Source organism: Habropoda laboriosa, unplaced genomic scaffold (genome assembly GCF_001263275.1).
Source record: "Habropoda laboriosa isolate 0110345459 unplaced genomic scaffold, ASM126327v1 scaffold176, whole genome shotgun sequence".
Taxonomy (NCBI): Eukaryota; Metazoa; Arthropoda; class Insecta; order Hymenoptera; family Apidae; genus Habropoda; species Habropoda laboriosa.
Genome location: NW_017100321.1, coordinates 1,537,680 through 1,554,683, shown reverse-complemented (window position 1 = coordinate 1,554,683; position 17,004 = coordinate 1,537,680). Strand labels below are relative to the sequence as shown.

Here is a 17,004-nt window from a genome sequence, read left to right as displayed (position 1 = left end):
ATATCTGTCCCTCATTAACATGTAATTTAAAGGAATGTTCAAAACAATTGTATAAATTGAACTATTTACAAAGCTGGTACGAATTCTTGTGATAGTTTGTGTAAATGTTTCAGTATTTTCAGTATGTTTTAATTTTATTTCACTGAAAGAAAGATTACTATGTATCATCATATTGAGGGTAATCATATACTAAATTATCAACATTTACCAAGACATGTATGCAATGTGAGAGCTGACATATGTATGCATTATAAAGTTTGCAATAATATTTTCAATGTTACATTACACAAGAGAAGTAATATTGAAAATTCATTGAACATAACTGGATGAAAATACCATTTCTAGCAGTATTATGTATTTCATAGTGACTCTTAATTGGTAACCGTAATTTTTTTTTGTTAATTTGAATCGAATGAACGTTTATGATTTTTACCCATTGTCTGTAAGGAGAGAAATAACTTTTCCACATGGTGAATACATTTATGTTTGAACACAGCACCGAATATTTAAGTGTGCGATGGAATAGAGGCAGCTCGGGCAGGTATTATCTATTATGTTATCTGCATTACATACGTGTACGTATATGTATATATAGGTATTTTATAAATACATGTAATAGAATGATACACTTCCAGTTATTGCGATAATCTAAAGAAAAAGTCTAAAACGGACACAGAAACCCATACATGCACTTCGTATAACGCGGCAGATCAATCATGCTTTCTACGAGGGGAAAGGAATTCGTATTTTTAATGTTAAGGGGTTACAGTGCGTTTGATTCTTTACCAAACACTGTCGATTTGCGCCTTTCGATTTTGATATACTTTTAATGAAATAGAGTACCGTGTAAGATTAAGTCTTACTGAAATATGTTGAAGATGGAAACGAACAAATTACGATATGTTAATTAAGAGGTTTATAACGTATACAGAAATATGTATATGCATAAACAAATGAAATATTTCAAGTTATCACAATCTGAATATGGTTAGACTTGTATTCCGCTTGTGCACAACTTCCTGCTGTACTTTGTACTTTAGTATTTTTAAAGAAACCAGAAAATAAAAAGTGTCTCAAAGTATTGTGTCATTAAAAATTCGAAAATATCAAGCTGCAAAGTTACAATTCTCGAAATTCTGTAATAAAATTCACGTTTGAAATTTGATTTTTCGCGAATAACAAATTTCGAACTTGCAGTCAAGAGGGCATCATTTTTAATTCAGAAGAAGTTCCGCTAAACCGAACTATTAAGTACTTGTTATAAGCTTGTATTTCTGTATTAGAATTGCAGTTGTAGATAACAGTTAATTTTCTGCTCTACTATCACGATATATATGTAAGCAGAAACAGACGAGATGATTGTAATTAAATGACTATAGATATAATGTAGAATTAATAGAGCACCATACCAGTAAAAAAATGTTGAGTGGTTTGTTACATATATACAGTCTCAACAAACACAGATTCTCTGTCGTGTATAGTTACTTAGTGTTTGAATTAAATAGGAAAAAGAACAAAATGAAATAAGAAATTAGTAATGCTATAAATGTTGCTTCTCGACATGAAGTTCGCGTTAAAGAGACACGATAGAGAAATTTTTGTTTCCAGAGAACTGTTTCAACGATGGTTACTTTCTAATTTGTACATTGTAGTAATACGTTATATTTTAAAGATGTTAGAAGAAAACTTTTAATGAATTATTTACAATAACAGAATTATATAGTAGAAAATTCTCTGTACGTGACAAATTCACGTAAATTAAACCGACAAAGTAGCGAAACGTAATACTTAACGACATTTCATATTGTATAGTATACATATCGTATTTATCTATGCATATCGTAGAGTATCATGAAAGATGTTATCATCAGAACAAAGAAAAAAGTGTAAATTCATTTTCCCTGTCGAAAAATATTCAAAACGATATCAGTAGAATTATATGCAAGAATTATTTATGCGCCATATAATGTAAACATATCGTAATATTGTACAAAGAATAAACTATATACCTGGAAACCAAGATTATGCATAGCTTTATTTCAGATACATCCTACACACTATACCACAGGATATTTAAACAAAAGAAAAAATGTGAAGGGAATAAGACAATTTTATATTCGTTTTTAAATAATTATAATATTCAGCAATATAGCAATACAAATAGTGAAAAGTATTGAATCGAATAGCCTTTTCGAACGCTAACGTAACAAAATTTTTCAGATTCATACATAACAATGATACAACGCTACGACTGTTAAGTAATAAATATGTGTGCGCGCATGTATGTGTGTATAATGTGTGCGTGTACGTGTGTAACAAAGTATTGCTGAATAAATTCCACGTATGGTATCATTCGTATAAATACAAAATAAGATTACATATGTATATATTTATATAAATCTAAACAAAAAAAAGTAGTGTACAAAATATAAATCTATCCAGGATTCATTTTTCGATATAAAAATTAATTTCTTCGGAAAATATGTATGTACACGCAGACTCGTTCGTCCATGCCGATAGTGAAAAACTTAACAGCGCATTTGCGGCAAAACTACGATATACTTCTCTCACTGGGTAACTGATATAAATTTTTTTCCATTTCTAACCCCTTTCTCCCGGTCGATCTATCACATAATGCAGAGAACGGAAAACATGCGTCGTAGATCATTAGACCCTTTTTCACTCGCAAATCCTTTCTCTCACTGATCTTACTCTTCCTCTGAGAAACTTCTATCGCGTTTGGCAGTAAAATATATATGTCAAAAATGTTCAACTTGCTAATGTTTATAAAAGATATAAAATATCTTACGCACCCTCAAAAAATGCTATCAAATATACCGGACGATCATCACTTATCGTCCGGTGAAGTACAATAGCAATACCAGATATTTTTCTTTTCTAAAACATCAAAACTAAACTGCAAATTTTTATCTTCACCTTTATTTTATTCGTCGCAAAAACTAAACGTGTGCAATGAACTTATTTGTATAAGCGTTTAAATTTTATTGTATACATTCTTTTGTAGCATTCTATTGTATCGATGCAAGGAAAAAATTAAAAAAATTATATTTTACATTGTCATTGATTCTTTTAGTATATGTTAGGCGACATTTAACGCATCAAAAGAATAAATCACAGGCGCTGCTCTGTGCTCTTCATTTTCGACCCGCTTACAAAAATGGGGGTCTTTCAAATTTTTATTATAACAAGATTCAAAATGAAAACGCGAGAAACACTTAAAAATTCCATAGTCTTTCCCCACGACGCGAAACGTTCTGCGTATAAAGCGTAAGATAACGTTTTATATTCATATATCTTACAAATTCATGTGTACATCACATGAGTGCCACCCGAGTAACGAAAGAAACTCGAAAACTCGAACTTCAAATCAGTGGTGTTCGCTGTCATGTTCAATCTGTTCAGCCATATTGAAAAACTCGATTCAAAATAACTCGCGAATAACGTCAAATTTCTTAATTTTTATAACATTATTTCTATAAGAATACCACTGCTTCAAATTGTTTTTATATGTAACTACAGAAATAACAATATTTATTAAAATACACATTCAAAGATTCTTTCTTCCAGCAACGCGTACACTCGTACATTAGTATTTCCTAAAATCGAAACAATGTCATTAACATTTTTCTTTTATTGTTTATAATTATAAATATTCACGTAATGTTTTCTATTCTTACTGCACTAAATTTACCCCCGCCCCTTTTCACAAAACAAAAACTTATTCGGAGTAAGATTAAATCAATTTATACGAGTGTACACGACAAACTCAGCCTACAACAAAAATATAAGATCTTTATCGCGCTACAGGTTGGAAGCGTATGTAATAAAATACAAGAATTCTGTTTTTGCTTTTTTCTTTTAGAGAGCTACACGAAAAAACTAGATCTTTGCACTGCAGACGATAAGGATATTCGAGAACGTTAATGAACCTCGTTTCGAACATAGCTTCAGAAAACATTTTCATCGAACAACACACTCGCCGCGACTAACTTAAAAAGATCGAGCTAATTAATTAACGAATCCTTATCGTGTATCCTTATTACTTAAACGACAGTATCAGTTCGATAATAGTTTTTTTTTTGGTCCTATTCGCCGATATTACGGAGCTCGCAATCGGCCATTGAATAGCATTTTATAACGCTCCTACCCATACTGACGTAGTAGTAGGCGTAAATGATAGGTCTAGCGTAACTGAGTATCATAATTTCATTTCCCACAGCACGATGTGGGCATCGTTGCTGTTGGGATCTTTAAAAGTGTAACCGGATTTCGAGCCTTTGTCGGTGACCGATTGCGTATTCAGTTGTCTCCAATTGATATAACCTCGGCCACCCATCAGTGTTAGAACCGTTCGTTTAGGCTGTTCTACTTGCTGCAACGTCTTGTTTATCTTTTTACCGCTTGACTTCAAATTATTAGGCGGAGGTATCGTTTCTGGTACCGACTGCCCTATACTACTGTTCGGATTGGCTGTCTCGTAGGGACCATTTCGACTAGCTGTACTACTATTTCGAGACAATTTGCCAGTTTTTAGCGAGAGATTTTCCTCAGATCCGGAAGACGTGTACAGAGAACTGGCGTGAGAGTCAACCGACCAATTCGATAGATCCAACGACCTGGGCCTGGTGATTTTCATCTTCAGTCTACGATCTAAAGTACTAACTTTATTTGGTATGGCTGCCAGTTCTGGATCGCTTCTTCTTAATGGTTCATAAATCAGATCGATACCAGAGCTGTTCTCGTTCTCGTAATCCTTCACGTACATCAGCTCCCCATACAGTCCATAAACGTCGCAATTCTCTCCGGAGCTCTGCGATCCGGACATCGAGCTCGACAAAAATCCACCACCAGAGCCGAGTCCTCTTGGAAGCGTCTTCGAGCCTCTGTACTCGTACTCCTTGCTACGTTTTCGTCTCAGCATCACCGGACTGCCCGCCAATTGTTGCTTTAATTTCACGATACTGTTTGACATAGAGGAATCCAAACTAGCTCTATCTCTGTTTCTATTGTTCTCCGACTCCTTCGACCTAAGCTGCACGTTTTCCTCATCTGCAATTTCGTCGGTCGTGCAGTTTATCGTGTTCTTTTGGTTCTGAATGGCGAGCAGAAAAGTGATAGGACCGAAATGCGCGTGATACGAGATGTTCACGCGACCGCTTATGATAGGTACTCCTTCTAATCGTGGCAGAGGAATCGTTAAACTGATGCCCACGTTAGTGCCAACCCATAGAAGGCCCTTGCACGCTAAAAGTGCTGTTACCGTAACGGTAGAGTGATTGTTGTTCAAGTTGTCGCCGCAAGAATTCGAGGCGTTATTCGTCCTGGTCACTCTCAGCACATTGGATGCTATATTGATATCCTGTAGATGTTTGAATGTTTCAGTGTGATATAGACAAACTGTACTGGAATTTTTTAGAGCAACCCAGAGACCAACTCCAGAATGAGCCATCAGTTTCACACTGCCAACGTGTTCGTGCTGCGCGCTAAAGCTCTTAATGATGTCACCACTCACTGCGTTAAGTACCCAAACCTTCTTGCCGCAAGCAGCATAGACAGACGCGTTGATCGGCATCAAACAGGATACTGGTTCGCAGCCTAAGGGTATTACGAACGGATCTCGAAGGTTCCAAGTACAATCCATTTGTCTTTTGAAGAGTAGAAGCGAACCAGTTCCTAGGGCGACGAAAACGTTGTCACAATGATACTTGATTTGTATCACCGGACCCGACACGGAATAATTGCCCAGTTCTTCTTGTTTCTCAGGTTCTGAGGCGGCGTAGATAATGATCTTGCGAGAATCTGTGCCCATCCACACGAGATCGCTCGCCAACGATAGTGGATCGGAGGAAACACCCTTCACAAATTCTATGGCGGCAACTCTGGTTTCAACCAGGTCGAAGGCTGTTGCTTGTTTCAAGGAAGTCGCAGAGGCTGTTGTCGACTGACCGAACACTGTCACATGACTGGATATACCGTCCCCTGTACATATCCACAAGTAACTTTGACTCCTGCCACAGCGCCTTGTAGGACGTGGATTTTGTGTTGTGTAGTAACAGCCGCAACGCACCTGAAGAGGGGATTGTTTTGAGTCTCTCTTTACATATCAAAACACGTATATGACTAGTTATTAATGTTGGATCTTTGAAATCAATGTCTTACTTCTGTCTGATGTTGCGAATGATACACTTGTTGCGAGCTAACGAACAGTGGCATTTTCGTGGATGGTCTTTGTTCTTGTTCAGGTACTTCCCAAGATGGCGAATTGTTTGGATCTAAAGCTAGCTGCGCTAATCGAAGCTCCGTTATCCAATCTTTCTTCACTAGAGGATTTTCAGTTTGGAACGTGTACATTTGTCCTTGTTTCGTTACCAGTTGCAAGCAGCAACTATCTGCCCAGACCATATCTTCATCCTTCTGTTGTATCGAGAGTTGTATGGATTGTAGAATTTGTTTAGTTTTCTCGAGTGTCATTCCCTTTATAAATAAAAAATATTTTAATTTTTACATATATAAAATTGAATAACGATAATTCATTTAGCTCAATTGCTTCCATACCTCGTATTTACCCTTTAGTTGTGCAACTAAATCACTTATCCTAGACATGACCTCATAATCGTGCATCAGATCATTCATTTCTACGCACAGATTATCCGCACCCGCTTGTCCACATTCTCCACTCTTATCAGATTTTAGGCTACCACCTTTATTCAGGCCAGCAGTTAGTAAGCGGCTTAACGTCGGCGAAGTACTTGTATCCTGAATCTGTAGTGTATCATAATGTCAGTATTGTTATTACTAGCAACACTAAATCTTTTGTTATGGCAAATTTATTTTAAGCAATTATAATTGCTTTTAATAGCAAAATGATGTATTACATATATTTGTACCTCGATATCCGATACAGGATACGTCCACTTCAAAGTCAGCCTTTCACTTCCGCTAAAATCTTCTGCGGATCTTGGGGTTACAGAAACACATACTACGAGATCATTTAATAACAATAACCTTCTTCTCTTGGATTTTGTTATCATGCCATTTTGATTAAATTCCTGTAGAATATAGTTTCATATAAATAATAAAGGATATTACAATATTTTCAATCTTATCATTCTATTATATTAATACACTTACTAATTGCGTGACATTATCTTCTCTTATGAGATATCTAGACGAAGACGAAAGAGGGCGATGAGACAATTTTCCAGACACATGCCGTAGCATTTCTTTGAACGCTTGGAATTGTTCCGCCTCGCGTTTTCTCTCGTTCAACATTTCCGCTAAACTCTCTAACTGAGTCAACGCTAACTGTAACGACATCCTATCGTGATGTCCTTGCGGTGTGTGTTTTAGTAAGTCCTAATGAACATTTATATACCATTTCGTTGCAGAGTCGGAAGAGAAGTGAAAGTATAAAGTCGAAAAGAATATAAATTCATCAGTATAATACTCACTTGTAAGAATAGTATAAATTGTGGAAACCTTTGTACGGGTTTAACCATTAACCCAAAAAAGGACAACCTGTCATGTGCACTTATTTGTTTCACCTGAAACGCAAAGATAATCATTGATAAAAATGGTAAAATACTCAATAATGTACAACTGTAAATGAATAGTATCACCGAGTCACACCTTAAAAAAGTCAGCAAGTGCAGTCTTTCTTTTTGATTCCTGTTTAGCCAAATCCATAGCTACTGAAAAATTATTTATAAACCCACTATAAATGTCAAGAACGATAGCTTTGCTGAAACTTGCTACAAATACGTCTCCTAACTTTTCATCCTTGTCCCACGAACGCACGCATTCCGCTAATGCAATTCTGAATAACGTATGGCATTGCAGAATCTCAGGCAATCTATGAAACAATGTCGCTATTTTTGCCTGACTTAATATAGGCGGTGAAGATTCTTCTAATGGTTTCTTGTAATCCTGAAACGGAAGAGGTATATATTTTTAAGTATGTTCTCCAGTATCACGAAAACGGTTTTTGATAAGGAAAATTGAAGTCAATATACGCACGTTCACTAGCCTCTGCAACGTGGACACGTAACTGTTCTCGGAGTGTACTATAGCGGCTACTATGTGTCGACGTTTCAGCTGTTGTGGAGTTAAATTCGGAGGTGTCGGTGGAAGAGTGGGTGGAGTTTGCCTGCGTTGCTGCATGCACTGAAATTGCACCATTGCGCTGTTCTCCTCTTCAACCTGAAATGCATACATTACATTATTATATGTATGCAAATTTATAGCGATTTTTTTAATATAATGGAAAATCTTTCAACTTTACTTTGACATTTCTTTCCAATAAACGTAATAAGTTTCAAGTAATTACCTCACAAAGTTGCGGCATTTGGGGTGTTTTAATAGGACTGGTAAGGGACACCGTGTCAGAGGAGTCAACGTCGTATTGTTGCGTTGATCCTCTACGCATGCTGAACCATCTCGACAGTCTTCCATGGTTTCCGGGCGAATCCAATGGGTCAGCATTGTTCACTCGCATATTTTGCGACCTCCACTTGTCGCACAGCGTCCTTGCCTTGTGCAACGTATTCCTCAATTGGCAATTACTTCTGTGAAGAATTAATAATTGTTTCGATTAGTTATTCACAACCTCGTGAGAATGTTGCTGTGGGAAGATGAAGAAGAGTATCACGATTGGATGGTTGGACCAACAACAATTATACTGATCAATTGGTCCAAACGGTCAGAGATCTTTCTTATTTATCGATCACTGTTCTTAAAAATGGATTATTACAAGATAAATTATTAATTATGGTTTTCTTATATTTTCAAGTAACATAACCAATATTTAAATTGAAGAAAAAGAAATGTTTACAAATGGTACTTCCTTATCAGGAATATTTATTCAGCGTTTGTGATGCTTACTTAATACTGATATTACTCTTCTCACTCTCGTCATCTGAGGAGAGATCATGATCCGACGCCGAGCACCAGGAGTCTTCGCTTCTAGCCGACTGTGTAGAGGTGTTGGATCTAGTTGCCTCCAAGGAGGGGTGGTGCTGTCTATGTGTTTGGCCGACAGTTTCCATTTTAGTCGGTCCTACGTCATCCCATGATCTGCACCTTGAACGTGGTTCATCTGAAACCAAACGACACGTATTGCTCTTGAAATATAGTACTGTATAGCTCAAGTGTTGTGATAAAACAGGACAACAAGTGAATTCATGAAAGAATTATTTTCAGTAAGATTTTCTTTGACTGCAACTTTATTAAATGCATTTATTTGTTGAAAGTCATTCATAAATACTATTTCTTTGCTTAATTTTTCAAGAAATGTAAACAGTTTTATTGTTAAGTGAATCTTTGCATCATTTGGTAAGAATTCCTGCGTTCACCGCCAGAGGGCTACGAGTATATTGACTCATTCTCGTAAGTTTCTTGGTTGGTATTAAGTTCATACAAATATGAGTATTTTGGAGTGTTCTCACACACGCTTTGAAGAAAGTTTCACAGATAATATTCCGCGAAACTCTGAAGTGGAGCGTGTTCTCTGATATAACTGTAACACTCTTTGCTTTTGTGATCCCTTAACATGATTTCCAATTATTAGAATTGTTTCTAGTTCAATGAATAGGGTTAGTGTTTGATAATTAAGCCGTGGCTGATCCTCAATGCTCTCGAGGCAATTGTAGCGTGACGACGAGATAATATACCATAAATGTGTTTCTACTTCGATTTTACTTCTACTTTTCAAGAAGAAAAAGTTTCACTGTCAGAGAATTCAGAGATGGTATTACGAATCTAGTGTAAACTAGCACAGGTTTCGTAAGAACGTTCGTTAAACCACCTCTTCGAGATCAAGACAACTCATTTCCATACGCCTCTTTAATACTACTATATTTTTTGTGAAACGCATGACGACAGCCTCTATTTATACAACGTATTTCAATCGTTTGCGATTTGATCACCTTTCTTCGAAAGTCGATGAAATCTTGGACATCGGTTGTGTTATAAAAACAAAAATCATGTTTCCCGTAGTTTTTTTTTTAAATCGAATATGAAGTATCCTTAAGATCATTTCATAACGTTTCTATTTCTCACTTTTTTGGTGTACTTACTATAAAGTTCTCGCTTCACGCCCGCAAACCGATAACGTATACATTTTATCAATTTACCAAATTTATGTTTCTCGTAATGTTTGACCTTCTACTAAAAGCTTTTCAAATATTTGCGACTTACTAATGGAAGAAAACCAAACACGCATTGATTTCGTATCGATTGTATTATGAAAACCTTTAAACTTGCTATAAACACGGTTACAAACAGTACAGACGGTAGATAAGAATGTGTGCCTGAGTCATTTCTTCAAAGTCATAATGTTGGTTAAACTATTTCATGCGTAGTTGACCTTTACTCAATGTGTACTATGAATCCACTAAAAAACATTATTGTTCCGTCACGAGAGGGGAAAAAAAACAGGTATAGATAACCTTTATTACCCTCAAGGTTGAGATCTTGTACAAGATTCAGTTACATTATGCTTTTTTTAAGGAAAGAACAATATTATCTTGCATTTGGTCACTTCAAATCGGAAATGAACAAAATATTTATCGATACTTTGTTTTCTTTTATACCCTATGTTTACATTGGTTAAGTACGCGTAAAGCCAATTCGCAAGTATCTATGGCAACCAAGAAATGGCGGGAAAACAACTTTGCCCTCAGGAGTAAATATCAACAAGAACTTAAAAAACGCAGTAATAACACAAAATAATTCGATTTCTCAATTCCTTTTTCTTTTTTTTTTTTTTTTATAAACAATCACTTTCACTCGCTGACTCAAAATGCACGACTATATACATACATTGAACAATGCGCTTGGTCGTTTAATTTTAAACGCCGTTTATGAGCTTTGCGTGAACTGCGTCTGTTCGCTGGTTGACCGACAATCGTTCGAGTTAAACACTTGGCTCGTTCCCACGTTTCAGAGGCAAACGCAGGCAATGGTCAATGTTTACCTATTCTCTTACACAGTCAACAATGCAAGACTCGATTCTCATACTTTCAGACGCTCTGTTCTAACGAGTAGCTTCGTCACAATATACTACAAGATGGTCACCACTCAAGATGTAATACGATATACACGAAAAATGAACAAAAAAATTTTACATTTATACTACTTTTATCCATAATATATTCTTGATGTTTCTATTATATTCAATTCCTCTCTTGCATCTCAACAAATATTAATCGTTTGAACTGTATTACCTCGTTAATGAGTACATGTGTGTACTTTAAACGGTATTAAATATTTAGTTACCGACAGGTGGTAAGTGTATGCGTGTTTTAGAGGTGGCTCTGAACTTCAAAAAACTGAAAGCGTCGAGTGCTCGGGGGAAAAAAGTAGCTCGGGTTTAAGTCGATATCGCTTAAAAATCCATCGGACACGCGAAACATTTACGAGTCGTTTATAAATGTGGGAAAGAGCGTACGAAATGCAGAACAAGTCGCGTTAACCAGATAGTCACCCTGATGTTAACACCCAAGTAACTTGAGCGCGACACGCACACCGGAAGACCCAATAAAACCAACAACGCGTGGAACTTACCACTTCCGCACGAGGGACCGTCAGCATCACGGTACATAATCGCTAATTGCAAGAGAAAGGATCCTAAGTTCAAGTTCAAAGGATATCAATGTCTCTGTCGAGGGTTGTGTCCTGTTTCAATGACAACACGTAAATCTTTTAGGATTACGGTACTCCCAACAATACACGTTTTGAGGTTAGGATAAAGCAAGAATAAAAGAATATCAGTGAATTTTTATCAATGACACTTTGCACAAGAAAATTTGTGAAAGTAACGCGGAAGATGGTGGTAGTATTTACTGCAACGTTTTAATGTTCATCTCATGAAAAAATGTACAAGTGAAACAAGGAAGTATTTCGGTGCGGATCTAGTATTCGAAACGGGCAATTTCACGTGCATTTTCCAGTGGCGATAATTTAACGACCATGTTACAATCTGCGCTAACGGTGTCAGGGTATACGCGGTGAAAATAATGAATGCATTACGTAATATCCAAAAATCGTGTCGTATTTCTTTTATACGTCTAACTCTCGTAACCCTTACAGGTTTTTAGTCGGGTGGTCATAAAGAACCACTCGTTTGCTTTCCTTGTTTCGGATCGAGTGCATTGTTCTAAATAGATATGTACAATTTCGCTGGGTAAAAATTGCTCTTTCCAGATAGAAGAAATTTCTATACACGTCTCTTATTTTCGATTGAATGGATATATGGATTGAAATGAATGAATACTGTACACAGCAATCTTGTCGAGCTCTTGTAAATTCTACCCTACACTAAATGTGTCATGTATGTATACAGATTATTTATCATTCCCTAGAAAGCTACATGACCAGCGCAACTGTGACCATTGATATTCACTTAACATTTCACCTATTAATTTTGTCGAGTTCCGACAAACTTTTGATACATAGTTGTACTCGCCAGATAAATACCAGTAATAAAATAACTTTCCAGACACACCGACGAGTTAACGAATTCGTCACAAGTATCAAGTTCGAGCATTAAATTAATTCTACCAATGTAGATAATACATTTAAGCATATTTTGAAGAAAGACAAATGTTTCTGAGAACGTTTAAAAGAAGCTCATACATATCTGATGAAAACATAGGTTATGCACCACCTTCGGTTAAGTCCATCACGGTTGCACAGTCGATACGCGTGCCACTTTTTTACCGATACTCGCAGAACCTTGGATCTGTATCTTAATGAATTAGCCACTGGACATTTATCACATTCTGCATTACATAATTCGACGCGCATAATTCATCCGAGCATGTGCAACGCTTCGTCAAACATTCGAAACTTTCTGTCTGGTATGAATATTGCAATAAATGAAACTCGATTTCTTAACAAGAGCCCGTTCTTCACTAACGTCGTGCGATTCAAGGAAACATGTGCAGTGTCATGTTCAAGGTTACCCTGGATGATCTTAATCGTTTTTCCAACAATCTCTACCTATTACTATATAATCCACGATCGTAAATATTCCACGATAGAACGAATATGAATTTTTCATATGATCGATAAAGTCACTCATTAATCATCTTGTTGCATAGAGCAATGTTACCGACTATTTCACTCTCAAATTGTTTAACAGCTACAAAAAGAAATATTTGCAAACACGATTAATTTTAAACGTTTTATTTCAAAAACTGTTTAAAAAATGTGACCATAAGTAAATGGAAACGTAGCCATATGGCTACTCCGGGAACAAGAGGGTTAAAACAGCGATGCATACGAATCACGTTTACCGACCAACGATGCGATCTCTGTGGATATATCAGCGGTGTAATTGTAAAGCATACGACGCAGCATTGCGTCATTTTTCTGTAAATGGTAAAGAGACGAGGATAGGTAAAATGATCTCATGTAACACGCCACTAGTAACGAACTCTCGGGTTTTATATTTTCTTCTCTCTATTAATAATCTGTTTCTCGCGGTTGTATCGAAACTTTGTTACTGCAAAAACGATTACAAAAGAAAAAAAAAAAGTCCCCTCTGAATGTAAATGGAGATACTGGAAGTAACGAGACGACAATTTATCAGTGTTCTGTATGCGCAGCTGCATTGTCGAGTTCTTCTCAGTGAAAAATGATTCAGCAGAAGCACCAGCCTAAATACACAGGCTACACACCACAGCCTCAGGGTTTATGCAACGAGAGAAGGTTGAATATTCAAGGATAAAAACATCATAGACGAAAAGGACGTGATTTTTACGACATATCCTTTCTTCTCGCAAACCGGAAACCGCTGCGAACGACACATAATGCATTCAGAATGTTCGCTCGACACGTCAGTTCGACCTCGTAAGCAACATATACACACACGCGCGCGCGTTTTTATAACCTCAAGTATCTTATATGAAAACACAAAAAACAAGAAAAAAATAAACAGGAGCAACAGAAGGATTTTAGTGAATCTTATGCATATGTACATTGTTACATACATATAAATATCGATAACTAAATATTCAAGTATCAAACACGTCTTGAAACTTGCCAAAAACTCGATTTTGTAATTTTTCACCTTTTCCTGTCTTCCTTAAGGTCACCTTGGTTCAAGTACTCCCTTGTAATTGAAACGTCCCCCGGTGATAATTTTAGTGATAACGATTTGCAAACCGTCGTTGTCCGTAAGATAAGATCAGTAGAAAATGCTCCGGTAGTGAATGCTCCTCGGTTATCGTAGCTTGCAGATGCGCACGCACCCTCGCTCGTGTATACACGTATAAATGCACGCGTCTTTCGTAAGCTTTATCAATCTTCAGTGAACCGAGAGAAAACAATGCATTGATGCTCTTTGAACGGACTGTTCGAGGAATGAAAAACAACGACACGTAGATCCAAGGCTTAAAGGATAAATCATCGACCCGCTACCATTGGCAGACTCGATCATTACTGTCTTCGGAGATAAACTCGACCGGTCGAGACACCCCTCGCGCTTCGTGCGTTTACTCGTGCGCAGGAAGTCGATTATCGCGCCACCGTGCATCGTATGCAGTGATCAAGAAAATTATGCTCAATAATACGAGGAATGAACAGTAATTTAGCGACTCTTTAAAACATAGTTAATCTTTTTCGCGTTACTAGATATTGGTAACCAATTAATCGGTGATAATTTAAGTACGATTAAATACTATCGTGCTTCTTCTTAACCTCAAAAAGTCTATATCATTACCATGAATATAATCGATTTGAATATTTGTGTCTTGTTAGTTCATGACTAACAACTCTGGTAACGTTACAGTTATATTTTGTTTAGACATATTTTATGCCGAGAAAAATTACGTTCCTCGTGGGAATCAGACACTTGATCCGTCGTTTAATAGATCGCGTTGGAAAACTGCGGAGAAAACTAACCTTTAATAACTGTATCGAAGTGATTCACCATCTCTCTTGTTAGAACTATTCATGTAAACATTATTAGCATCTGACGCGACAAAATAATCCATTGCACTAGATTTTTGTAAGAATGAATAAGAAGTTGAACAATGAACACAGTGATTAAATATTCACTTTCAACAACATTGAATTACACTGTAAAGAAAAAAACTCACAAAAGTGTAACAAATGTCAGCAACAATCTCAAGATTATACGAGACAATATTACCAGTAATAATGATAATTACAATAACAAAAGCATTTTACCCTTTCTGTGACAGGCAAATATGAGACAAGACGGTCCAACGGGCTACTTCACTCCTCGACAAGAACTGCGCAGTTAAAGGATGACTCGTTTTCTCGATTCACCGAACACTCGAATTATTTTTTCAGCGGTGTGTCGCAACACGAACTTTCACGAACGAAAATGTTTGAAAACGTATCGTCGTCCACCCACGCGGCCTGGCCACGCACGAGTGAACGCGGAGAGTACAAACGTATCTATCTGGCGCGTGCATGCAACACACCAGACCGGGAGAGCAGCACGTGTTCTTTTGCACGAGAAAAAAAAGAAAGAAAGAAAGACCGAGAACGTATTCGTGGATTTTCATTCGGTTTTTAAACGACTTTAAAGCGATTTCTGTGACGTGAGCAAAATTGACTCACCAAATTTCCCTTCTACGTTCACTGGTAGACCACAACGGAGCAAAGTGCTTCTCTGAATTATCTCAGAAGCTTTGAACAGAAAAGAATGTCTTTAGCTGTCGATAATTTCACGTGAACCAACACGTGATCGTTTCGAGGGAGGTAGAAACAATTTTCAGCCTGAATTGTTGCTACCAGGGGAAGGTTATATATATGACGTAGAGAACTGTTTCTCTCTCCCTCGTCGATTTACCTATCCGCGGAAACTACAGCCAGTTTTATTTCCTGGAATTGACATCGAATAAATATACCTCTGTTCGATGTGTAATAAACCAGAAGAATGTATACTACTCCCCGTTTCTGTTATTTCTTTCTCTTTATGTGCGGGGCTACCTGCTTGTTCCCTCTTCCCGTGCAAATATATGGGGAAACGACCATCCAATTGTGTTCACAATTCTACGTAGCTCGAGCGCGAACTTGATAAAATGTTCTTTTTGCCTTTTTCGCTATTGAGTCGCGTTTCCAATACTCGGAACGCATTGCAACCATATGTATATAAATCACTACAGAAATAGGATCCAATTTTTTCTATCCTCGCAACCTTAATAATAAAAACAAGAACTTATACTATACACAGTAGCTATCCAATTATTCACCGAATCCCTACCGCAGACTCATTCAACAGAAACGCCTGACTCAATTCAATGCAACCAATTTCAACTCGTCCAAACTGCACGTATCCACTTCACACACACACACACACTCTCTCTCTCTCTCTCTCTCTCTCTCCCTCTGTCTCTCTCTCTCAAAACCGTCCAATTCGAGACCTTACGACACATCGATTTACTAATCAATCTACTTTACCGATTCAACTCAGGAAAATTGTCCAACTTCCAGAATATCTATCCTCTCTTTGTTGTTCCACCTAGCATACATAACCTCCCTTCTCAAGAAACCAAGTGAATCCACAATAATGATCAATCGTCACGAATTCTCATTGCACAATGTCACAACCGGTGAGAGAGAGACTCGAATCTCGAGAGCACTTCGATCGTTGATATGTATCGATTAAGCTTTGGGCTAATTTTCATGAACAACACTTGAGTCGTCGTTAGATGTAAACACGGCGAAAACGAACGACAAGAGAAACGTAACCGTCAAGTAGGAACACACGATCGACACTATTCTTCCGCGGGTTGCGTCGCTCGTTCCTCCGTCGCGGTCGGCCCACGCGTACGCGCTCGCGGAACGGAGACAGAGGGACGAGCTTGTCTCGCGCGATACACGCGATAGCGCGGGCGCATGCGTTTCACGCGTCCCATCTGCGCGTCGGGCGAAAGCGGCCGTGTAACCACGCCGTGCTCCGTACCTTCGATCGACACAACGACGACGACAGGGTGGAAATGAATCTTT

General features: G+C 37.4%; 1 protein-coding gene across 4 annotated transcripts in view; it reads right to left on the bottom strand.

Annotated features, from left to right (window-relative positions):
* Nucleotides 1-3,716: 3,716 nt before the first annotated feature.
* Nucleotides 3,717-17,004, bottom strand: part of LOC108574348 (rho guanine nucleotide exchange factor 10) — a 36,450-nt gene continuing 23,162 nt past the window's right edge. For 2 of the 4 annotated variants that reach the window (XM_017936923.1, XM_017936924.1), the window contains 10 exons: nucleotides 8,902-9,115; nucleotides 8,348-8,585; nucleotides 8,038-8,220; nucleotides 7,651-7,947; nucleotides 7,473-7,565; nucleotides 7,153-7,377; nucleotides 6,909-7,070; nucleotides 6,577-6,783; nucleotides 6,181-6,495; nucleotides 4,220-6,088 (listed from right to left, as the gene is read on the bottom strand). In XM_017936923.1, coding sequence (XP_017792412.1) covers nucleotides 4,220-6,088; nucleotides 6,181-6,495; nucleotides 6,577-6,783; nucleotides 6,909-7,070; nucleotides 7,153-7,377; nucleotides 7,473-7,565; nucleotides 7,651-7,947; nucleotides 8,038-8,220; nucleotides 8,348-8,585; nucleotides 8,902-9,115 — 3,803 coding nt within the window. Of the gene's footprint in view, nucleotides 6,089-6,180; nucleotides 6,496-6,576; nucleotides 6,784-6,908; nucleotides 7,071-7,152; nucleotides 7,378-7,472; nucleotides 7,566-7,650; nucleotides 7,948-8,037; nucleotides 8,221-8,347; nucleotides 8,586-8,901; nucleotides 9,116-15,213; nucleotides 15,279-15,612; nucleotides 15,682-16,455; nucleotides 16,752-17,004 lie in introns of those variants that run through there. The other 2 variants (XM_017936925.1, XM_017936926.1) reach the window with 2 other exon arrangements.